The following is a 24,855-nucleotide window of genomic DNA, read 5'->3' as shown; positions in this document are numbered from 1 at the left end:
CAGAAAAGCCAAAGGGGAGATGTTAAAGCTGTCTCCATACATCTGAAATGATGTGATGTAGAAGTTGGAACAGACTTATTTACTTCTTCTTCAGAGGACAGGATGAGAATTAGAGGATAGAAATGGCATTGTTAAACCTAATATACTAAACCTGGTGTTAAATCTTAGGAGAAACTTCGTCATTGGATGAGGTGTTTAAGACTGGAACGGAATGCCTGAGGACCACCTTCAGTACAGGAAGTGTTTAAATAAAAGCTAGAGAGTCATTTGCCAAGGATGCTCTAATTGCATCCTGTACCAGTGAATCAGATGGCATACATATTTTTTGTAATAAGATGAATCCTGTACATTTTCTTTGCATGGGGAGTTCGACTAAATGTCCTCAAAAGATCCATTTTGATTCTGAAGATTACATAATTTAAAAGACTGCATTGGGTACTATAGTGAATAGGTAATCACTTGGCAATTGGAAATTTAACCACATCAGACTCTGAATTTTCCTCATTTGCTCTAGTTGGAGGAGTTTTTAAGCGTCTACATAGTGCTTGATTTAAAATATTTTAAACTAAAATGAATATTCCTGGTATGGTAATTTTCAGTTAAGTTACCTGTTGGATTTGAGCTTACCTGTTCGGTTTTTCATTAATTTCATTCTCACAGTGGTTTTATAAATTGTCAGAAGCAGGATTAGGGTAAAATGTGTAAGGTGTTGTTTTGTGGCTGTGTTTGCACATAGTAAGCTTGGTTAATTTTAAGCATTGTTGACTAAATCATCCAGCTTCCTGATTTTGCACAACACACCGAATCACAAACCAGACTGCACCACAGTGAACTGAACCACAGAAAACATAACCAGTGTTAAAACGGATCAAACTTAGCATGTTGGGCAAATTCAGCCAAATATTAAAATTAGACCCTGATTTATCCATTGGGTCTTAATTTTGAATCAGGATGAGTAAAACTACTATTTGACAGGGAAATGGAGAAATTAAAAACAATTTACTTCTGTATACATTACAGTTCATATGTATTTTAAATTTTTCTTATGTAATAGCTTTTAAGTAACATGAAAATTGCTTTCTCTAGGTCTGATATGTAGATATCCAGAAAAAGACTACGATTCATTTCCTTTACCAGAATCAGTACCTCTCTTTTGCCTCCCAATGGGTGCAACAATTGAATGTTGGCCTTCTAATAGCAAATATCCCCTCCCTGTATTTTCTACATTTGTGCTAACTGGAGCCTCGGCTGAAAAGGTATGGATCAATTTTATCATTGACTGTAATTTGGGTGTTTGCTGTTCCACTTTTTCTGAGTTTGGTCTGTTAATCAAAAAAGCTGGAAGGCTTGAAACGTTTTCTGAAGTGACAGTTCATCACTTTTACCTTCACCGTGCAGCCAGTCGTTCTTTATTTCTCGCCCTCTGCCCCACTTTGCCTTCAGTGCATCCATCCCGCCATCTATTTTCTTTCTGTTTCATAGAAATATACAGAAACACCCCTGTGCTACGTGCACATTTTGGACATGTTGGTCTGTCAGAATCCATGCTGTCAAAGCAATCTGCTTCCTCCCTTTGGGTGGCAGAGGGATGCTCTCTGCTTTCCAATTGGGCAGGGACAATTTTTAAAAACCAGCTGCCTTTTGAATTTGTCCCCTTGGGTCACCTTTTGAAAGCTCTGCATGACCTTCATCTCTTGCAACGGATGATTCAGGACTGAAAAGGCAGAATCTCTCAAGGCGTTACGAGCTCCCGATCTCTGGTCTGTTGCTGGGGTGTATTTTCTCTGTAGTACATTTCTCAAACATTTAGAGGTAGGGACATCACCTAAACTAAATTTTCCCCTTCGCGATAGGGGAACACAGTAAAATTATATCCATATACATATTCACTTGGTAGTTTAGCATTTTATTCATAAAGTAGTTTTACAATGCAGTGGATTAGTTTTCAGTATTTAGACATTTTTAGTATTCTGCTACTTGTGTTTTTAGTACATTATAGTTTGATCTATTTTATTTCTATCGATCATCTAGAAAATGTTAATGTATCTTTGTAACCTTTTACAAAAAATGTATAAAATGCTGGTCAGCGAACATAATAAAGGTATTTCACTTTTCAGCAGAAGAAAAGCAGGACATCAGTTTCAGTAATCATTTTACTGATTATTCTTTGATTTCCATTTTCCTTTTTAATGTTTGCTTAAGTATTTATTTCATCCTAGAGGAAAATCTATGTGGTCGCTAAGAGTTGACACTGAATCAATGGCATGTAATCAGAAATATTTATTTACCACACTTCTGTTATCATTCAGTGGCTAAAGTTCTCTGAGCAGCTGCTGAACAGAGGCTAAAACAAAACGCAGAAATAAAGGTAGTCCTCACTTAACAACCATTCGTTTAGTGATAGTTCGGACTTACGACGGTGCTGAAAAACTGACTTGTGACCGGTCCTCACGCTGACGACCATTGCAGTGTCCCCCGGTCATGTGATCACGATTTGGACACTTGGCGATCGGTTCAGATATCTGACCATCGCAGCATCCCATGGTCACGTGATTGCCATTTTCGACCATCCTGGCTGGCTTCAGGCAAGCAAAATCAATGGGGAACCATGTGATTTGCTTAACAACCATGTGGTTCACTTAATGCCAGTGGTGATTTGTTTAATGACCACCACAAAAGGTTGTAACATTGGGTCAGATTCACTTAATGACCTCTTTGCTTAGCAGCCAAAATTCCAGTCCCAATTGTGTTTGTTATGTGAGGACTACCTGCACAGCACTAAAAAACAGTGCTGTACAGGTAGCCAGAACAGTATAGGCAGTAGGTATTTGAACCAAATTTAAGCATGACATTTGGGAAGCAGGCAACCCTGTTGGTTAACCGTAGTGCAGCAGGACTGTACAAGGATGTGTTGTCAGTGTAAACAAAAGGCAGGGGGTTGAAATGTGATGATTTTTTGCTGACAGAATTGCTTTTCTTTGGTGGAAGTGGGGAGGTGTTATTTTCTCCTTCCCCCAACATTTCTTCCGGATTAATTTTTCATGGAAGTGGTTCCATGAGTTGAAAGCCTGCACTGGATTCTACCCAAAGTCCCGGAAAATAGAGGGGAGGACAGGCCCTGTGACTCACTGGGATCCACCTTTAGCTCTCAATTGCTGTTTGAGAAGTGATGCATTAGCTTGATACTGTAAGACTCCATAGGCAGAGGCAGATTTCTGTTAGGGCTTTAATTGGTCACTTCCTTCTCCAAGTTCCTGAAAGCCTATTTGCAGCGTTTACAGCAGATGTGCATTACATTTAAGTGTAGCCTGTGGCAGAAACATCTGTCCTTTGGCTTAGGTCTAAAGAAAACACTTGGTGGTTGCGGAAAGCACATGTCGCTGAAATTAAATGTACTCTCCCTTACAGGTCTATGGTGCTGCTATTCAGTTCTATGAAACATACTCTGAGGAACATCTCACAGAAAAACAGAAATCTCAGTTGGGTTTCATGACCGTACCCAGCTCTAAAACCGTTCAGACTAATAAATGCATCTGCCTTCTGTCCCACTGGCCATTCTTCGATGCTTTCAAGAAATTTCTTACTTTTCTGTATCGCTATTCAATATCTGGTCCACATGTCCTTCCTATTGAGAAGTAAGTTGGTGGGGTATTTTGTGTTCCACGTGTCGTTAAGTGTTATTGTAGTGCAGCTTTGATCATTCAGGCTGGCTCTGGTCTTAGTATAAAGGGCATTCGAGCCAGCCTATGCCTTTGTGTCTGGTGCAGGGGTGGCCAGCATCACCCCAAATCCTATCCCCCCTCCTATTTGATAATTCTTTTCTTCCTTTCCTGGTCTGGAGTAATGCATGCTTTATGGCTTTATCCAACCTAGCAGTTTTTTGCAGTAGGGGTAGGAATGGGGAGGCAGAGACTCAAGAGGTGTGTCAATGATATGATATCACTGGTAGAGATAGGAAATGAAATGCTTGGCTTTTTTGCTGTTGCCTTCTAGTGTTTTGGGCCTAGCAGAGGTTTAATGCACCCATTTTATATTTTAGTGCAGTTGTAAAAAACCTGCAGCTAGAGCATGATCTCTTGTCTGTATTTCAGCTGCAAAAACGGAGGAACCGCATGTGGGCCATAGCAGAGTCCTCTTTCCTTTTCACACGATAGATATTACTATAATGTGTTTGTGCAAATTGTTAAGCCAAAGTTCTTCGGATCCCTGTTTATGATTCATAAAATGTATGCTGCTGCCCACTTTGTCTTCTCAGCTCTACCTGCAACTGAGATCCCCTAAACTGGCCAGGAACTTGCCAGTGGGGAAGAGTCTAGTTATGTCTGAATCTGAGCCTAAATAAGTAAATAAATAAATTTCCACTCAGTTTCAAACGGAAGAGGTTTAGAAGGATGACCCAGCACCTATTTGCAAGCATTAAGCCAAGATTCTGAAGAATTCTCTCTTAGCATGTTGCATGATATCCTAAAAGTCTAGCATGTATTCTATAAACAAATGTTGATTTATTTATTTTTCTTAAGATGAAATGTTTATTCCCTCCTTAGGCATATTTCCCATTTTATGCACAAAGTTCCTTTTCCGTCTCCACAAAGACCAAGGATTTTAGTTCAGGTCAGTGTAAATTCACCCCTTTCTGTTCATACATTATTCAGATGGAGTAGGTTCCACTGAAAAATAAAGACATTAGAAAAATGTTACGGACTTGGAACTGCAAATTTGCTCCTTGGTGCTGGAAGTCATCAAGAAATTTGTGTAAGTCACATTTTTTTATGTTACAAGGCTGTTTGATTGTCAGATTATCTATTTTTTAATATGTCTACCATAGGAGCAGTTGGTAAATGAAAATAATTGGCTTTTTCAGAATTTTATCACTGTAAAACAAGCTCCTGCCAACCTAGCAGTTTGAAAACATGCCAATGTGAGTAGATTAATAGGCACCGCTTCGGCGGGCAGATAATGGCATTCCATTTAGTCATGCCGGCCACATGACCACGGAAGTGTCTATGGACAAACGCCGGCTCTTCGGCTTTGAGACGGAGATGAGCACCGCCCCCTAGAGTCGGACACGACTGGACTTAATGTCAAGGGAAACCTTTACCTTTACCTTTACCTAAAACAAGACTATAAAAAATTTTGGATACTAATTCAAGAAAAACTCATTTCCAAGAAATTTGACATGTTGAATCTGTCCACTGATAAATGTTTCTGGACAGCTTTTTGAAAAGCAAGCCCCAAAGCACATTTGATGTAGAGCTCACCTCTATTTTCAAACCTCCTTGTGCTCTGCCAAAAAGTACATACCTTTTTGCTACTTCAAATCAGGTCACAGTTCAAGCTAATTGCTGGGTTTTTTCCCTTCATTGGATTGATGAAAATCAGTTCTGTATTCTTAAAGTTAAAAAGCTCCAATGGGTGTGATGTGGGAAGTGAATTAAAAAAAAGATCTCTGGCAGTTTTTAAAATATTCAGCTTATATCTTTTTTCTGGGCACTCCCTGTGATTTTTGGGAAAGGACATCTGTAATAATTTAACCAGTTTGATAGAATGTGCAAGCAAATAGATCAGTGCTGCTTGAAGCTGCCTGAGGCTCTGGAGTGAGACCTTAATATCTATTTCCCATTAATATATCTTTACACATTTTTTAACGTTAGAGATCTGCATACGTAACCATCATGTTTTTCAAGCCATAGCAACAGTATTAATTCTGTGACAGCAGTACGTTTTCGGTACAAACAGATCGCCTTATGTTTAAATCCTCAGATAAATATAAAAACCATGCTTTTATTGTTTTATAGCTTTCACCCCATGATAATCTGATTCTCAGTCAGCCCATATCATCACCTCTACCGCTGAGGCAAGTAAAAAATAAATGTACATATATATTTATGTGCTGTTATCTGAGGGATGGGTGGAACAATTTAGAAATTAGTGACAAAGGCAACAGGAAAAATCTATAAATATATCAAGGAAACAGTGTGATGAGAAAAAAAGAAAGAAAAAATTATCTATGTAAAAAGTACCAATTTTAGAGCAGGCGCTTTACACCTACAGAATTTCCTTTCGGTTGCTCCTCACTTTCTCCTGGTGTTCTTGGCTTATCTGGGGAGCCCCCATACGAGGTGTCTGCAGGATCCAGTGCTTTTGTCAAAATGAAAAAGGCAGTGGTGCAGCGCAAGCCCTCCTCTGTCTCTGCATGCAGGCGTTGTGGGGACGGAGCTTGTGTTGTGATTGTGTAGCCCTGCTCTTGTCAGTTGCCCTCTGTTGACACCCCTCTGACACACCCATGGATGCCTCTGTCCAGAGGCTCAGATGCCACCCTCCTTTCTCATATTCAGGATGACTGTAAAAACTGCCTTTTTTCAACCAGTTTTGGGCTCTTGCTAATTGGCACATGGGCATTATTCTATAGGTAGTCCTCGATTTACGACCACAATTGGGACTGGAACTTCCATTGCTAAGTGAGGCAGTTGTTAAGTGAGACATGCCCAATTTTATGACATTTTATGCCACAGTCGTTAAGCAAATCTGGCTTCCGCCATTGACTTTGCTTGTGGGAAGGCGGCTGGGAAGGTTGCAAATGGCGATCATGTGACCCTGGAACACTGCAACCGTCGTAAGTGTGAGCTGGTTGTCAAGTGCTTGAATTTTGATCGCATAACCGAGGGATGCTGCGATGGTCGTAAGTGCGAGAACCAGTCGCAAGTCACTTTTCCCAGCACTGCCGTAACTCTGAATGGTCACTAAGCGAATGGTCATAAATTGAGAACTACCTATATATGTGTACCTTTCTCTTGTATTTTTAAACAATGCTTATTGTATTGTTTTTGGTTTGTTTCATTTTGTGGTACACCACTCAGAGATGTAAGATTGGGGCAGTTGACAGGTATAGTAAGTAAGTAAGTAAGTAAATAAATCTTATGAAAAGCAGCTTCCAGTTTGCTGTTTTCTCCAGGTGAGGAGGTAAAACACACTAAACCTGGAAAGTGTGACTAGGAGTAAATCAAAGCTAGGAGTAAATCAAAATTTGTTATTGGTTTATGAATCCTGATTTGTTGAAAGCAAGAAAGTGGGAGACCAGGTTCAGATGGTGTGGGAAGGGTTCTGTTTCTGGTTCGTTTTATCACTAGCGACTTGTTTTCAGTGAACTAAGGTCAGTTCTGGCTGTTACATGTGCACATATTAATTACAAACTTCACTCTACAACTTTATTTAAAAGTTAATGGAGTGCAGATGGAAAACTGTTTTTTAATCTGTTCTGTGCCGTGTAATTTCAGCGTTACTCACAGTAGTAATTTCATAGCTCTTATGCTGAGTCATTCAGTGCTAGGCTAACACTGGGGAGAGATGTGATTCAGGTTCCTGGAAGGAAAATGGCATGCGCAATATTTATAACTGTTTCTCTTCCTTTGCATAATAGCGGAGGGAAGTTTTCTGCTCTTCTGCAGAACCTTGGGCCTGAGAATTCTGTAAATCTCCTTGTATTTGCCGTGACTGAACATAAAATCCTTATCCATTCTTTACGTCCTTCGGTCCTTACCAGCGTAACAGAAGCCCTGGTCTCTGTAAGTTGTGTGAATTTCTCAAAAAAGTACTTTCCAATTAAGATATACAGAACCACTACCCCCCCCCCCCAATTAACAGGCTGTAGAATGTCTTTTAAAGCTCAGAGCACTAAAACTCATTCTCAGAATTTATTATTACTTTACTTAAATACAAAATGGGCTTGAGTGGGTTTGTGGCTTTGCTTCCTTGCCTAGGATCCACAGCTGTTTGCAAAATTCTTCGGCTCGTGGATTTTAGAGTGTTTTGCTCAATGACCAGCTGCAGTTCAAACTGAGCAGGAGCTTCAAACACCATTTGCAGAGTGGTAGGAAGGCCAGTCGTTCAAAGACATGAAGTCAAAAATTCCACTGAGCTAGCAGAAGCCCCTCCTGGCCTCTATTTCATGCTGAGTGTCATGTTTTAAATACTTTGTTTGTTCTGCTTTTGCCTCCTGAGGATGTTTGTACAGATGGCTGTGGAGCATATCTGTCACTTACTATTCATCTAGTTCATATTGTTAGCACAATCCTTGGGCACAGGTTCTCTGTGAGGTTTTTGTACACATTAACAGAGATAAAGAAAACATCATTTGTTGGTGGAAAGGGTGGCTATACATCTAATCAATCAATCAATCAATCATAATGGGTTATTATTAATATTACTATTCCAAGTAGTTTGCAGAGGAGAACTTCCCAATGATATCTATCCACTTGGCTAATTAATATTTTAAAAGAAAGGAATGGCTATTTTCCCACAATGATGCACTGGTATTGATAGCAGAACATGGTTTTCTCCTTTCATCAGAGGCAGGCAGCCTTTCTTTTGTCAAAAAAAACATCCTTTTCCAGGAATAATATGTTGGAGTCCTCGTGATGGGTTGGGTTGAATCAAGTAGTCGGAAGGCCAAGAGCTAAGACACTGTGGGGAGGAACTATTTATAGTCCGAGACCTTCTTTGTCCTCATTAGAACACCTTCTCTCTCCCTATATCTTGGGATGTGTTGAAATCTATCTATCTATCTATCTATCTATCTATCTATCTATCTATCTATCTATCTATCTATCTATCAAACTTGTCACCACCCACCTCCTCCCACCAGGGGGACTCTGGGTGGTTTACAACAAGGTAATCAATAAAACAATATACAATATAACTACAATATATAAAAATATGATACATAAAAATGCAATTACAAATAGACAATAATTATAAATAAAAATAGAATCCAAATGGCAAATGAGCCAAGTCAGTCCTTGTATGCGACGAGCACTCTAAGGCACTAGCCATCCCCAAATGTGAGTATTCCCCTCCCCGCCCCAAGCCAGGTGGCAGAACCAGATCTTCAGATTCCTCTGGAAGGCCAGGAACGATGGGGCTAACCTCCAGGGGCAGGATGTTCCAGAGGGCGGGTGCTACTGCAGAGAAGGCCCGCCTCCTGGACCCTGCCAGATGGAATTCTCTTACCGACGGGGTTTGCAACATGCCTCTCAGCAAGATTGGGTGTTAGTTAGTTAATTAGTCCAAGAGCTACAGGTTGTCCACTCTGTTCTTCTCGAAGCACATCTGGTTATCTGTATTCAAGGCCTGCATTCTTCTCTTTTCAAAGATGATATTTCCTTTCCACTGGCCGTGCCCGTACATTCCTCTCTGCCCTTTAGCCCTGGCTGATGTTTTGAGTGCACCGTGTCCGTTCATAGTAGGAATTGATTCCAGATATTTTGATCTCTATGACCCTCCCCCAGATGTTAGCTGCGTTGACCTAGATACAAACACCATTTCACAGTAAGTATTTGGAGAGCTTTGTTTGCTTGTTTTTTGTCAATAATTTAGGGGCAGGCTTTAAATTAATTTTCCTATGTTTGCTAAATTATTTACCAGAGAAGGGGATTGAGGGTCCATTCACATTTGCACATATGTCACTTGATTACTCAGCACTAGAAAACTGACAATTGAACCTCTGAATTGATTCCACTAAAAAGCATTGTTTTGAAGATGAAAAAAATTTAATCGATGGGTATTAGATCTCTCACACAGGCAAATTGCATTTAGTAAGCATAATTGCTTATCATGTGCTTGTCACCCATTTCATGTTGTTATAATAGCCCTGTAAAATGAACTACCATTAGCTTTAAATTGGGAAGAGAGATTGAGAGAATAATTGGCCCTTTACCTCATGATTTCCATGCTGAACTAGAATGCAGTTATCAGGGGATAAATGCCCATGTAAGAACTATTATCCTGTTTTTTTTCTTTTATTGTCTCGCCTTTTATTGCCTTGCCTTAGGAATAGTGCATTAGTGAATGACATACAGTAGATACATTGGTTGCCTCAGAAATTTCTTTTTGCCAGTCCAGGAAAAAATTAATCTTTTGAACAATCAGCAGATGGTCTTCCATTATTAGCAGGAGTTTAGAAAAGCTTTCTTAAAACAAAAAGTTGAAATCCATGCGGTGAAAGAATTTCTTAAGATGAAATACAAAAGGGGAACTTTCTTACACAGTTCTTGATGGTCTAGACTTTACAGTCTCTAGCAAAAGGAAAAATTGCAGAGGAAATACGTCTGTCTTTAATGTTTAGGAGATTGTCTTCATGAACAAGTTCTAATTTATTCTAAGTTTAACTGCTTCCCAACTTGAAATTCTGACGTGGTGCATAACACATGGTTAATCTTGGTACAGTACAGGTAGTCCTTGTTTCATGACACTAATTGGAACCAGAAACTCCATTGTTAAGCAACAAGTCGAAAAACCACATAGCTGCCACTTAGTGACGGCAGTTCCAGCAGTCCCAAGTGCCGTTGTTAAACAAGGGCCACACAGATCACTAAGCGAGGACCTCACGTGACTGTGACTTCCAACTTCCGGCTGGCTTCCCCACTGATTTTGCTTGTGGGAAGTTGGCAGGGAAGGTCGCAAATCGTGATCATGTGACTGCAGGGATGCTGCAACGGCTGTAAGTACAAGGTCTGGTCGTAACTATCACTTGTTCAGTGCCGTCGTAAGTTCAAATGGTCACTGAATGAGTGGTTGTTAAACAAGGACCACCTGTAATTGAAAAGGAAAAGAGAGGCTACCTTTATTCAGGGAAATAGAAGGACATCTGCATCTTTGTGTCATCTAAGTGAATGTGAGAATATATTTGTACCATAGTAAATGCATAACTGATGCAGCTTCCCTGAAAAGATCCCGGGTATCGTATTTGGTAAAGATACCGAGAATTCCAAAGTTCTCTTGCACAGAAGCATAGAATCAGAGTGGGAAAGGACTAGTGGTCAACTAGTCCTACCTTCTACTCAGTGCAATGCCTATTAGAGTATTTCTGACAGACGATCATCCAGCCTCTGTTTGAAGACCACTAGCAAAGGAGAACTCAGCATTTCCTGTGTCAGCCTGTTCTAATAGCTGACACTGTATGGTCAGGAAATTCCTCCTGATGTCTAGCCTCCCTTGTAGTTTTCACCCTTGAACTACAGTTCTGGTCCTGCCTTCTGGGACAATTGAGAATAAGTCCGTACCTGTGTAGCAACCCGTCAAGTATCTGAAGGCTATTATCATATCTCTCCTCAGCTGTCTTTTCTGCAGGCTGAATGTACGTGGATCCTTTAATTATTCTTCATAGAGCTTGTGGGACCAAGGAATCCTTGTAATGGATTCATTTGGCCATGGGATTGGATTCGGTTTCTGAACTGTTTTTAAGTGGGAAGAAAGTGTGGATTTTGTGCACTTCATGAACCCAGAGCTTAGGTCCCAATCTGCGTGTAGGACTGGCAGGTGGGGTAGTAATTGGGCAGCCTTTGAAACCCTTCAGATGGGTGTGAGCAGCCTATATACTCCTTGCCCAAAGGACATCTTTAGTGCTCCGGTCTAATCAAAGCAACATTTCAGACGCTGGCACCACAGCATGGCCTTTGGACCTTATAGAGGACCGCAGCAGGCTGCCCAGTAAAACCATAATGTCACTGGAAGGGCATTTTCCAGTCCTTTGTAACCTTTTCGGGTGAGGATGAGTAGGTGAGGCTTCTGTAGGAAGCAGAGTCATTCTCTACCCACACTTAAAATTGCCCCAAACTCCCCTAGAAGGCCTGAAATTTGGCCATTTTGCCACTGAATGATAGTGCTGGAGAGTTACAAGCAGGGTGCTGAGTACTAGACAGAACCAATATGCCATGAGTTAACTATTCCTGAAGTGAGGAACCCATCATTTGCACCAAGCAATAGCCACCCACTGCAGGAAAATGGAACTCTCTTCCATGAATCTGCCAAGCAAGCAAGCAAGCTCCAGGAGTTTCCTGCAGAAGCTGTGCATAATATGTGAATTAAACAGCTTCAGCTAGAAGGCCAGAATGCATGGACCCAGGAAGGAAAGGAATAAGTATTCATATTTGGTTCTCCTCTTGTTTATATGAGCTGAAGGCAGACTGGGGAGGGAAAATCCCTGCTGCAGTTGTCATCCCATCTGTATTGCCACTGAAGGACTGATCAGTTAAACCGTGGGAATAACACCTCTGGCTGTTCATTCACTGCTCGCCCCTGAGACACCTGGTCTTTCTCCCAACCAGCCTTACCTGAAGCAGAAATTAGGCCCCGTTCTAGATTATAGGAATGATTTTCTTGCAAAGAAAAGTGCAGGGTTGGATATTCAGTTTTACTCATGTCATAATCCAAATTGTGCCATATGGATTTTGGGAATCAGATATTGACAGCATACTTCCTGTCTGGACAGAGGGTTGGACTAGAAGACCTCCAAGGGGCCTTCTAGTCTTATGATCCTGTGATTCAATGAAACTATTTGAATGCTATATATGAACTATATAATGAAGCTATTAGTTGAAGATTACCATTCTCAGAGGCAGCAGGTTCAGTTGACAATACTGAAGCTGTATATACCTCTAGCTGCGGTGCTCTGATTTGACCAAGTATTTCAGAAACACAATCCGTAATACTTCTCTTTTGATTCCAGGCCAGGAGATAAGAGAACGATTGCGTGGAAGATCTTGCCAAAGAAACCTTGTAAAAAGTTGATGAACACTCTAAACAACTTATATCAGCAGCTAGCGGCATGTAAGTAGAGGAAGGCCCAAAAGGGCATCTGTGTTGGTTATTGTGTTTTAGGTGGTGAAACGCTTGTGGGTGTTCAGGAGCAGCAGTGGAAAATTAGATTCAGACTATAAAGGGGAAAATTAGGACTTTGGGGAAGTAGCCCAAACAAATCTCAAATGATTGATGTAAGAACTATCTTGATGGATCAATAATCAAGATAAGGCTGCTTTGTATATTTATTTTCTCTTTTGCTTTGGATGCTTGCAACTGCAGTTATATAAAAGGAAGGTCAGAAAACAAAGTTAGAAGCATTTATCCTTCCTAAACTGGTGTCCTTCAGATTTTTGGGGACCACAATTCCTATAATCCCCAGGCAGTTTGAATGGGAATTAAGGAAATTATAGCCTCAGCACACCTGGAGGTTGCCAGGTTGGGGAAGACTGATATGAGGGAGTCAGGAAACATCTAAACTGAACATTGAAAAATATTCCTTCCAAGGGAAAAAACCTACATGTTAAGTGAAGAAGCTGAAAGGAAATCTGTAATATTCTCGGAATGGGAAAATATTTGGCCACGTGTGTGAGAAAATGGTGAATTAGGTGGTTTTGACACAAACGGGATTATGAAAGCATAAGAGCTGAAAACATAAAATAGTTGAAAACAGACTTGGAAAATGACAACTTCAAGCTGGTAGCTACATTTAAATGAGCTGAAAAATGTAAAAAAAAATCAGCATTGGCTCATTGGTATTTTTGCTTAGACTTTATTAAAAACATGCCTGTGTAAGTGTGAAATAGTCATAGCCTCAGTGCCATACCATATTAAGTACTGGAAAACAATCCATTCCTCCTGTTCCTTGATGGGAAATTCAACTATAATGAAAAATGGGTTGAATTATATAACGTAGATGGAACGAAGCCAGTTTTTTTCAAATGAAGTGGAATATTGTTTGTTGGCAGAATAATGCATACTCTTCATAACAGACTTTTAAAAATATATTCCAGATAGATAGTTACTGTTGGTACCTGCTATCATTAAACTATTTCAGACAATATCATTGGCATAGCTTTTATATGGTGCCCAGCCTGGCCCTTTCCCCAACTACAGATTACCTGAACTGGTGCAAATGAAGTTCCAAGGAGCAATTTTACAGCTGCCCAGATGTGTTCCAAATGCAGCTTAATGACTAGAAGCCAGACTTCGGAAGGTAGAAACAAAAGCTAGGCTAGTCATTGCCAGCTACTAGCAGAAGAATAAATTCTTCCTGTTCTGTTAACTCAATTTCTAATCTACGTAGAAGCAAGCTGTGCTTCTAAAGCTTCATTTGCTCAGTTTTTTGCAGAATTTTTACTTTCTCTGGCCAATGAGCAAGCAAAGGGGCACCAAGACCATTTTGGCCATAAGGATATAGTTTTATCAACAAGAATTTGGATTATAGAGGAAGCTAGAAAGCAGTTTCCCTGGCTCTTAAGAGAACCTGCTTAGCATGTCTTATTTCCTGTGTTTGGGAAGTAAGAGGCAGTAGACCATCGGTAAAAATAAGATTTGATGTGCTCCCATTGGCAGTATTACAGAATGGATTTTGAAATATTCCCAGAAAATATATGTTTGCCCTTGTGGCTAAGGAAATGCCACTCATGTCTTACTTTATTGTACTGTTTATTGGGATTCTAGCACGAAGTACATTACATTCTTCCTGTGGCATTTTCCCAGTTGGCCAGAGGAATTTTATGTTTCTCTCCTGCTGTTAGATAAAATTACTTCATTACATGTAATATGGCAAAATGTTGTATTATAGCAAGTAGAGACTGGCACAAGATAACATCTGTCCAGCTTTTGAGAACAGACCGATTTTTAGCTGATCCCACCTTAAACATTAACCCTTGTCAAAAAATTAGGAAGAGTCTAGAAGCATCTTTTCTGATGAACACATTTTATTAAAAGGGCAAACTTTCACTCATGGTAGTTGGAAAAGGTGCTACTAGATTCCTGATTTTTTGCTATCATAAACTAATACAGCATGGCTGACTGGGGGGTTCTGGGAATTGAAGTCCAGACATCTTAAAGTTCCCAAGGTTGAGAAACACTGGACTAATACACCTCTCCTCCTACAATGTTAACTCAGTCAGTTTTGGATCGGTTTTAGGCTGTAAATGCGTATGCGTGCATGCCTATCCATGAATATATGTCCGTGTCTATGTATACAAGGTTTCTTTAGTTAAGATTTATGTTTATTGTGTTTGCTTGGTTTATTGGTGAACTTTGAAATAAGCAATTTACTGCTTTTATATGATTGTATAGTATTGTATATTATGTAAATGTAGTCTTGTAAAAAAATTTCTGTCTGGCTGCTCTTTGGCTATTAATTGCATTTTTTTCCTTTTGATGTCATTAATTTTTGAAATACAGCATCAAATCAGAATACAGATAGCAAAATATAGATGTTTTTAAAAATGGATATGCGATAAGCATGCTGTTTAGTGTAACACTGCAAAAAAAATGCTGCATGATAAATTACACTGAAATATAAAGTCCATTCTACATGGAAAATGATATTCTAGAGGGGATGGACTCGTCCCTGGGGGAGCTGGGGGTGTTGACGACTGACAGGAAGCTCTGGCGTGGGCTGGTCCATGAATTCACGAAGAGTCGGAAGCGACTGAATGAATAAACAACAAACATGGAAAAAGGGAAATTCCAGCCAGTATAAATATGGGATAAAATATAATAAATCAATCAATTTGTAGATCTTTTTTTCAAAAAGTCTAGGTCAGAGGAGCAAGGATCTTACTGATTTCCTTTATTTAAAAAAATCTTCCACGTTGTCCTGGTCTTTTGGCTGTACTAAACATGACATATCGTTATATTTCTGTAATGAATTCCATGTAGTTCAGGAGTTATATGCCAATTCCACTATGCGCTAGAGCAGCCCTGAGAATCCAGGCTGAAACCTGATGACTAATCTCTGCATTTCAAAACCATGGACATCTGAAGGGGGATAACAAACCATTTCTGTCATTGTTTCCATTGAAATGGTGGTCCTCTAAAGCTAAACAGGTTTACTTGAGTCTTTCATGCGTTTTGAGAGGCTTCAGGTGGGCCTGTATCTTTCCACAGTTCATCAGCGTTCAGCAGGATTTGCTTTGAGTCCCCCAAAGGGAGGAGATGGGCAGGGACAAATTAGATAGATAGATAAATAAGTCAGATCTAGAGAATGAGCAATAAGAGGACAAATCTCCCTCCTGTGGTCTCAGCCTTCCCTTCTTACTTTCCTTGGCCTCTGAGTTCTGTTGCTAGAGGGGACCGACATTAGTGTGGAAGCAGTGGTCCTTCTATGATGTTCGTTTAGCAATTTTGGTAATATGGAGAACTTGGCCAGCAAGCAGAGCTGCGTGCTTAGAGAGTCCTTACAGACCTCAGATGCTGACTGTGGCTGAAGCAGAAAACCGCACCTCAGTGGCGGCAGGGTTTTGTGCCTTTGAATTACACCGTGTGGCTTTGTCCTGCAGTTGTTTGGCAGGGAGTGGTGGCCTTCTCACTGCTAGTACAATGCATCTAGTGAGGTCAGATGATGAACCAGGCCATGAAATCAGCCTGACAGAGGAGAAAGAAATGGCTGTGGTCACTACTAATCACGTTTTTGGCATTTCCACTTGTTTTTTTACCCACAGTGCAGCAAAGACCACGAGATGATGCTTTAATGGAACTGGCCATGAATGAGTATGATTTTCATTCAGGCTCGAAGCTGCATCTGTTAGATATGGAAATTCAAGAGGCCTTTCTCATTTTTATGGCTTCTATCCTAAAAGGCTACAGATCCTATCTAAGGCCTATTACCCAAGCCCCTTCTGAAACGGCAACCGATGCAAGCTCCCTGTTTGAACTGCAAGGTAAATACTGAGGCTGTTCTGTTTCTAGCATGCAGCTTGGTTAAAGATATAGAACATGGGCTGAAATAGAAAGCATGACTTAGGCATCAGTGTACCAGGGGCGTCTGTGGGGATACGTGGTGCCAGTAGTGTCAAAATGGTGGGTGCCACCAGGAGATCCAAACAATGCCCCCTTTTAACGTGCCTTACACACATGTAAAAAGGGGTGGGGCTTGAATTTTCTAGCCACACCCACCATTTTGATGCTCCCTTGTGGACACCCCTGATATGAACAAAGCATCCAGCAAGAATCAAGTTGCTTCTCTTGAAGGCTCTACAATTGCTTCTGATCTTGACAGTCTAAGTCTATGTATAATTTCCTTGTGGATAAATTTTATCAGTTCTAGTTTTAAATGGCTGTTGTATGTGATAGACATAAATATCTGTCTATCGATTTAATGTTTTTAGCTGTTTTTATGTTTTCTCTAGTTTTGTATGCTGCAGAATTGGGCAGCCCATAAATTTAAATAAATAAATAAATAATACTACACTATACTATACTATACTATAGTATAAATAATACTATCACGTTGTCACCAGAACTTCAGATTACAAAGTGAAATGTGTTTCTCATTAGAATAGTGCAGAGAAAATTTCCAAAAGAAACCAGACAGACATTTTGGCCAAAGTTTCACTGACATTAGCAACCTATTTAAAACAAAATGGGTTTAAATGTCACATGTGAAAATGCCAACAACATTCAGTGCGTTCCTTATGAAAGTACACTCTATTCATTTATTGCTGGTCATTGACCATAAATAAATAAATAAATGAATGAATGAATGTATTTATTTATTTATTTGCTGGGTTTACATACAGCTCCAGTTGTCAACTGACCCTAGGAAACCACTGAGTGACCTGGTTTCCCTGTAAATTCCTGGATTTTTAAATCACAGTTTACTAAACCAGAACCAGCTTCAGGTCTGATGTGAACAGTAGTAAGCCTTAGATGAAACAAGAAAACATAATTCAAGACAATCTGGATTTACTGACTGATAATGAAGGGAAGGGAAGAGCCCATGATGCAGTGCTAATACTCAGTCTGCTAATTACACTTTAATATGCAAGGAACACATATCCAAAATGGAGTATTGTGAATCTGGCACTGTTTGAATGTATTGCTAAATTTATATCACATCATCAAACTATATACAGCTTAGTGACTGTATGAATGAATTTGCTGTGTTTGATTTTGTTTCTTCTTCCTTCTTTTTTTTTTCTTGGTAGAATATTTGCCCTTTGTTTCTCTGCCAGTGGAATCTGTAATGTCACTATTCGTTTTAATCTTACAGGATTCTTAAAAAGCCGTGATCGTTCGCATCAAAAGTTTTATACTATGATGACCAAGACACAAATCTTCATTCGCTTCATTGAAGAATGCTCTTTTGTTAGCGATAAAGATGCAAGCCTTGCATTTTTTGATGACTGTGTAAGTAAAGTAAGTGTGCACGTGAACTTGCGCATCACACCACATCTGACTATGGTTGTTGCTCCAAAGATTTTGGCAGCTCAATAAAACACGGAGTGACTCTCACCACTAACGGCTGAGAGTTGCCTAAATGGCTAGCTAGGAAAAGGTACTTGTTCAGGAAGGAAGGAATAATGCTTGATTTCTGCCTATCTTTCTTCCTCAGTTCCTTAGTTGGTTTGAAAGGTATGACTGTTCTCTTGTTTTCACTGAGCTACCAGGCAGGACATTTATTTATTGTTGGTTGGTTTGTTTATTTAATTTTTATCCCGCCTTTATTATTTTTATAAATAACTGAAGGTGGCGAACATACCTCATGCTCCTTCCTCCTCCTATTTTCCCCACCACAAGAATCCTGTGAGGTGGGTTGGGCTGAGATAAAGTGACTGGCCCAAGGGCACCCAGCTGGCTTTCGTGCCTAAGGCGGGACTAGGACTCTCCTGCCATGCCTGATTGGCTCTTGGGCTGAGAGGGAGGGACTGGCCCAAGGTCCCCCAGCCAGCTTTCATGCCTAAGGCAGGACTAGAACTCACAGACTCCTGGTTTTTAGCCCAGCACCTTAACCACTAGACCACACTGGTTCTCCATACTAGTTTCTAGTACTATACTAGACCATACTAGTTTCTAGAGGGTTCTTGACCTGTTTCCTTTTGTTCTCCCCCACTTCAGTGAATTAGCTGGCTGATCTAGGAGAGGACCTTCCTCATCTTATCCAATCTGGGCATGCCTGCTAGGGATATAGGGAGATAATACCCAAACATCTGGAGGACACCAGGCAGAGGAAGGCTGCTCTGAAGCAAGATGCAAGGGAATACAAAATCACTATTGAACTCAGAGCAGTCTAGAAGATTGGGTTGGGTAACAGAAGGATTATTAGATCTCTACCTCCTACTTGTAAGCTCTTCAGTGAAAGGGAAAATCCAAGGAAATCAACAACAACTGCAATAGGCAATTCCATGGAAGCTGCCAGAGTACTGCAGGATGTTACCAGCATTTGGGAAGGATGGTAGGCCCTACCATAACTTGCCCAAAAGAAGCTACTGAGGTCTAACAATAAAGTGTGATCTTGAGCATAGCTGACATCTGGGTCCAGTTTTAATTCATCTAGTCTACAGTAGTCATCTTGATTGCAATAAGTTTGGGTCCATTAATTATTTTGCATAAAGTCTGGCTTGTTTGTCCTACTTAGAATCCAGAGGGACATTGCTGGCAGATGATGGTGTATATCAAATTAGAGGAAGAGTGTTAAATTTGAAGGCACCTCAAGCCTTGTGTGTTGTTGGGCCCTTTGATGGTGCTACTGTTATAAATATGAAGTCAAAGTAGACAATGGGGTTTCTTGCAGGGTTTGGTTCCCATGTTAGTGGCATTGTCAAGTTGTTTCTTTTGCTTGTGAGAAACTGCTTCAGATCGGATGGTAGTCTGTATGCAAGTTATCCAAGTATGGGTCTGCCACGCAGTGCCCAAGAAAGTGCACTGTCATTGTTCAGTGGAGATTGTAGCTTATTAATAAACCGAGTTGTTTGAGCTGTGAGGTGCAGGTGACAACCAGTGATGTCAAAAATGCATCATCTGTTAAACCACAAAGCAGTTGAGGAAGTCCCTCTGCAAGGAAGTTCCTTCAGTGATTTCTCCACATTATTTTCAATGCCAAACAGTTCAAGAAATTAGCAACCCAGTTTTGGTCTTAAATGTGGCACAAATTCTAGCAGGCCAGCAAATTCTTCAGAGCACCTGGTAGAGCTACATCAGGAACGTGAAAAGCTTTGTCCAGGACACATGCGGCCCACCAGCATCCCTTTTGTAATTCACAGACCCCGCCCAGAATTGGAGAAGCCAAACTTTTGAGTTTTGGTTTTGCATTTTGTTTGTTTTTGCATCTTGAGGGGAAAATGGAGTATGGGTAGTCCTCGGTTAATGACCATTTGTTGCAGTCACCGGATGTCGCACTTGGCAACCACTTAATTAATTAATTAAATAAATTTATTTGCTGCCCATCTCGCGTACCATGACTCTGGGGGGCTTACAAATGATAAAAATAGCAAATCACTAAAACCGTTCAATATAAATACCTAGAAATATAAATACATATACAAAATATACAATATACAATATACAATTCAAGATGGGAAGCTCTTAATCTTGGCATCCTGACGGGGCCAACCACCCCCGTGAATGGCTGTCCCCCCCACTACCCCAGGCCAGGTGGCATAGCCATGTTTTTCCTCCCTTCCGAAAGGCCGGGAGAGTGGGGGCCTGTCTTACCCCCGGGGGTAGCTTCTTCCAAAGGGCACATTACTTAGCAGCAGAGTTGCCGGTCCCAATTACCGTCATTAATTGAGGACTATCTGTACCTTCAGCCTTGCAGCTGCGTAAGGAGCCCGTTTTATCCCGCAAAGCCCCTTCCAAAATTGCCCCTGGCTTCAGTCATTTTTGGAGTTGAGGTTCTGATACACTGCACACACCCTGGTCGCACTTCCAGTTGAGGGAATTTGCATATCCATGCCCTAGTGCTTGGCAAAATCTTTATTTGTCTTGATCTAACCAAGGTGTGTATGTGTGTGCGTGGCTGTTTGCATCTGAAGTTTGTCACGTTAATGACATTCCTTGTGAAATGGCTTTTTCAGAGATTCTTTTGATCAAACTTTCTATAGCGCATAGTTTTTCTAAACAAGGTTGTTGATTTCAGTTAGACATTACAGTGTTAACCTTTCTCTGCAGTTTGACTTTTCTCTTTCTTACCCTCATGAGCAATACAGGTAATCCTCATTTAGTGACCATAGTTGGGACCGGCAACTCAGTCATTAAGTGAAGCAGTCACTAGGTGAAACTGCGACTGTGCTTATGATCTTATTTCAGCTTTCCTTTGCTTTACAGACTCGCAAAGGTCCTAAATGCAAGGATTGGTCACAAAGTTACTTTTTAATCACTGTCGTAACTGCAAATGGTCGTTAAATGAGGTAGTCGCTAAACAAGGACTACCTGTATCACTTTGCACAGTTTGTAGACTCTAATGCCAGTAGGTCTGCAAGGAAGGAATTTGTCTGTGGAAACTTCCACCACACAATGCTTGTTAGCTTTCAAAGTATCAACTTTAAAGTATCAACTGAGAGTATAAAGTATATTCTTAAAGTATCAGCAAAACTCTCTATTGTTGTTTTGCTTCAGCAGATAACATGTCACTCTGGAAGGGAGAAAAAGTGTCTGCTCATCCCTTTTTTCACATGGATTGCATATGTATTATCATAATCACTCTCCATTTGGTAGACACCAGAACCGTATGTTTTTCTTCTTTTTCCTCAGGGAAAAGAGTGACAGGATAGATCTGGCCAGAGTCCCTCAAGCATAACCTAAGAACAGAAAGTGACTGGGGATTAGATGCTGTGTGTTACATGCAAAGTGAGCATGTCTTAGAAAAGAAGCTTTGTAAATCATCTTGGGTTGTTGCTTCAAGACTGCATTAGCCTAGCAAATGAGTCACACCACATATCTCCCCTGCCAGGATCGCAACCCATTTGAAGTGGAGTGTTCTCTTCAGCTGTCTTTATGGAAAGTGACGTTCTCCTTCACCTGCCACCAACCATGGAGCAATCATGTGGATTGCTATGCCCACCTGGTCTGGTAATGTTACCCAGATACCTTCACTTCAGGAGAGTTGCCTTTTGGATAGAGGACTTCAGCAAATAGTATGAGGAACCAAATAGACACTTCCTCCTCAGGATGACAAAGGATCCTCTTTTTTTACCATCCCTCTCTTCCAAGAATAGATTAACTTCATGATAAATCACAGAAACATATCCTTGGATGGGACCATCTAGGTCACTGAGGTCAATCTCTTCTTCAGTGTAAAGTCCAGGTCTTCTTTCATTCTCCATGAAGTGGGGTTGTCCTGCCAGATCCTCTGTTCCTGGATGGGGAGGTTAACCAACTTCAGAATAGTTAGATTTTTCTCTGGTTCCTTCTATTTTATTATTGTGGTTTCCCACTTTTCCTTTTGTGTATGGTCTTGACCCAAGCACCATTCTCATTCAAGCCTTAATAGTTTTTGAGCTTCTGGTTGATGTGGTATTTGCATCAGACATTGAACAAACAAGTGGAATAATGGATGGTGTTGTAGTAGCTTCAGTATTGCTTGCATTTATAATGTATTTATATAATGAGGTTTATTATCATCACCGTTTTGCTTCTGAGAGATTTTATAATCTGTCCAGGTAATTAACATGTTCATTGCTTCTCAGAATGTGTCCTTGAAATTTCTGTGTGCTGTGAAAGTCTTTTGAAGACAGGAACATTTATTTTTGCAAGAATACCCTTGAGGTAACCGCTGCAAATATGAAAACTACTTATCAGGCACCTGAGAGGAATGAACAGTGAAAATTAAGCACATTCCCCGCGTGCCCTAGAAAGGGGGCCAGCTCCCCTAGGTGCTATTTTATTGATGAAAGTCAGTTCTTCAGCTGGCAGGAAAACATGTTTTCTAGTGAGTGTCAGCCTACACTGATACCGGATCTTATGAAAAAAATTGCTTTTAACAAAGGAAGCTCACATAGAATTTCCGGTATAATGCTGATAAACACAGCTAATTTGGTCCAGTAAGCTTTTTGATTTAAAATAATATCTAAATCCAACAAAAATAACAACTTCACATTGTCTCTGCAGAGAGGCTGAAAAAGTAATTGCAAAAATGTTTGCAGAATAATTCCAGGCATGAGAATATTACTTGAAAGCCAGTGTTTCACATCCTTAGCAGCTTTAAGATGGGTAGACTTCAACATGGTGTCTGGGGAATTCTGGGAGTTGAAGTCCACCCATCTTCAAGTTGCTGAGGTTAAAACTGCACAAAAGCTGTCTTTTCCGGGAGCAGGTATCTTTTGGAAGAAAGATGTTGAAAACAACCTGTTAGAGCTAGTTAAAAAGTAATCCAAGACAGAGAATTTTCCTCTCTTTCTAAGAGATGGGTAGAATGGTGGCAGAATTACAAATAATACCAGCAAATCAAGACAAAGTAGTTTGTAAAAGAGGTTTTAATGTTATCCCTTAACCTGCCTCCTGGCAACTGTTTGCAAAAGCTCACTGAATGAAGGGTTCTTAACCTCCTAGCCAGAAATATAACACATTTTTATCCATTTTGGACAGATGGATATGGACAGGACAGGTGAGACACGGCTTATAGAACTTGATGAGTCCCACAAGAGTGAACACACCGTCTTCATAACACCCCCAGAGATTCCTCATCTGCCCAATGGAGAGGAGCTCCCATTTCAGTACAGGTAATCCTGGGAACATTTCAAAACATCTGGGGAAATATTGCTTGTCTTTTGGTATCTGAAATGACTTTCTGTATCATGCTCCATTGGGTTGGCAGAAACTGTATCTTGCCAGAAACAGTTAGCGGTTTTTGGTGCTTTACTTCTACATGGGAGGGAATTGAACGTCACAAATTCCAAGTCTTGATTTTCCATGACAGAACCTTCTCTTTGCTAGATTAGATCCCCCAAACAGGGTTACTTGCATTCAGACATCTGAAGAAAAAGAAGTGTACAGACTGAACCGCTAATGAATTAATGGCAGCCTTTCGAGGTAGATCAAGTCAGGAAACTGATTCTGTAAGAATGCTGGACTCTCCTTTCTTGATCTAGGCCAGTGTTTCTCAGCCTTGGCAACTTTATGATTTGTGGACTTCAACTCCCAGAATTCCCCAGCCAGCAGGTGGAAGTTCACATACCTTAAAGTTGGCAAGGTTGAGAAACTCTGATCTAGGCTATCATAAGAGAATCTTGAAAGCTCGTTTTTGCCTCCCTCCCCTAGGGAGTTAACTTGGACTCAGTTCGAGTTTCTTTCTAATGTTTTCATTTCCCGGGCTTAAAACATATTTCTGTAACTCTTGCTGTATAGTTTATCCATTGTCATTTCTATGGCTCTCTACAGCTGAGCAATTTTAATTAATGGGGTCTGCTTTAGTCTTCTTGATTGCAGTAATTTCAGTGGGTTTAAATGGGAACATTTTAGTTATGCACGGATTTGGTACTAGGACATTTCCATGTGTATTCAAATGCATGTACAAAACTCTAGACAGGATCTGAAGATGCCAGCTTCAAAAGTTGGCAGTGAGGGGTCCTGATGAACAATGATCAGGCTGCAGTCATACAGGGTTATATCACATCCAGCTTGAATTACTGCAGAACTATCTATATCAAGCTTCGTTTTGAAAGAGGTTCAAAATTTCAGCTCATGTCATGACCAGGATGGCTGCTAAGATCTGCCTTATATAACATATGCCAGGTGTTGTTCTGACTGTGTTGGGTTCTGGTTGGTTTCTGTGCATAATTAAAAGTGCAAATGATGACTTATGAAGCCTCAGTACTTTCCAGCCAGAGTTTTCGAGTGATGCTTTTTCTCCCACATGACTGCCTTTGCTTTGCAGTCTTTATCAGAGGCCTTATCTCTCCTGGGCTTCAGAGAAATGCTTGGCTGGGACACAGGACAGTGTTTTTTGAGAGACAGCAATTGTTTCTGGTTGTCTTTGAAAAGCTAGCTGTTGTCTTGCATGTTGGGTGAACCAGGCCACCACACACCACATGATATGATGAATTTGTTTGGGTAGCACGTATTATGGGAACACCCAGTAATTGTGCTGTAAAGGTAAAGGCAAAGGTTTCCCTTGACATTAAGTCCAGTCGTGTCCGACTCTAGGGGCCGGTGCTCACCTCCGTTTCAAAGCCGAAGAGCCGGCATTTGTCCGTAGACACTTCCGTGGTCATGTGGCCGGCATGACTAAACGGAATGCCGTTACCTGCCCGCCAGCGCAGTGCCTATTAATCTGCTCACATTTGCATGTTTTCGAACTGCTAGGTTGGCAGGAGCTGGAACTAGCAA

The 24,855-nt window shown here is 40.6% G+C and overlaps 1 protein-coding gene across 4 annotated transcripts in view; it reads left to right on the top strand.

The window, feature by feature from the left end:
* Positions 1-24,855, top strand: part of DENND4A (DENN domain containing 4A) — a 79,517-nt gene that overhangs the window by 20,255 nt on the left and 34,407 nt on the right. For 2 of the 4 annotated variants that reach the window (XM_063314412.1, XM_063314411.1), the window contains exons 1-6: positions 7,330-7,562; positions 9,149-9,324; positions 12,503-12,603; positions 16,254-16,472; positions 17,804-17,949; positions 23,116-23,249. In XM_063314412.1, the coding sequence (XP_063170482.1) occupies positions 7,371-7,562; positions 9,149-9,324; positions 12,503-12,603; positions 16,254-16,472; positions 17,804-17,949; positions 23,116-23,249 (968 nt within the window). In that variant the 5' untranslated portion in view covers positions 7,330-7,370. Of the gene's footprint in view, positions 1-1,086; positions 1,257-3,408; positions 3,636-4,544; positions 4,612-5,795; positions 5,855-7,329; positions 7,563-9,148; positions 9,325-12,502; positions 12,604-16,253; positions 16,473-17,803; positions 17,950-23,115; positions 23,250-24,855 lie in introns of those variants that run through there. The other 2 variants (XM_063314414.1, XM_063314413.1) reach the window with 2 other exon arrangements.

Source organism: Candoia aspera, chromosome 13, assembly GCF_035149785.1.
Source record: "Candoia aspera isolate rCanAsp1 chromosome 13, rCanAsp1.hap2, whole genome shotgun sequence".
Lineage (NCBI taxonomy): Eukaryota > Metazoa > Chordata > Lepidosauria > Squamata > Boidae > Candoia > Candoia aspera.
This window is presented reverse-complemented; position numbering and strand designations above follow the sequence as displayed.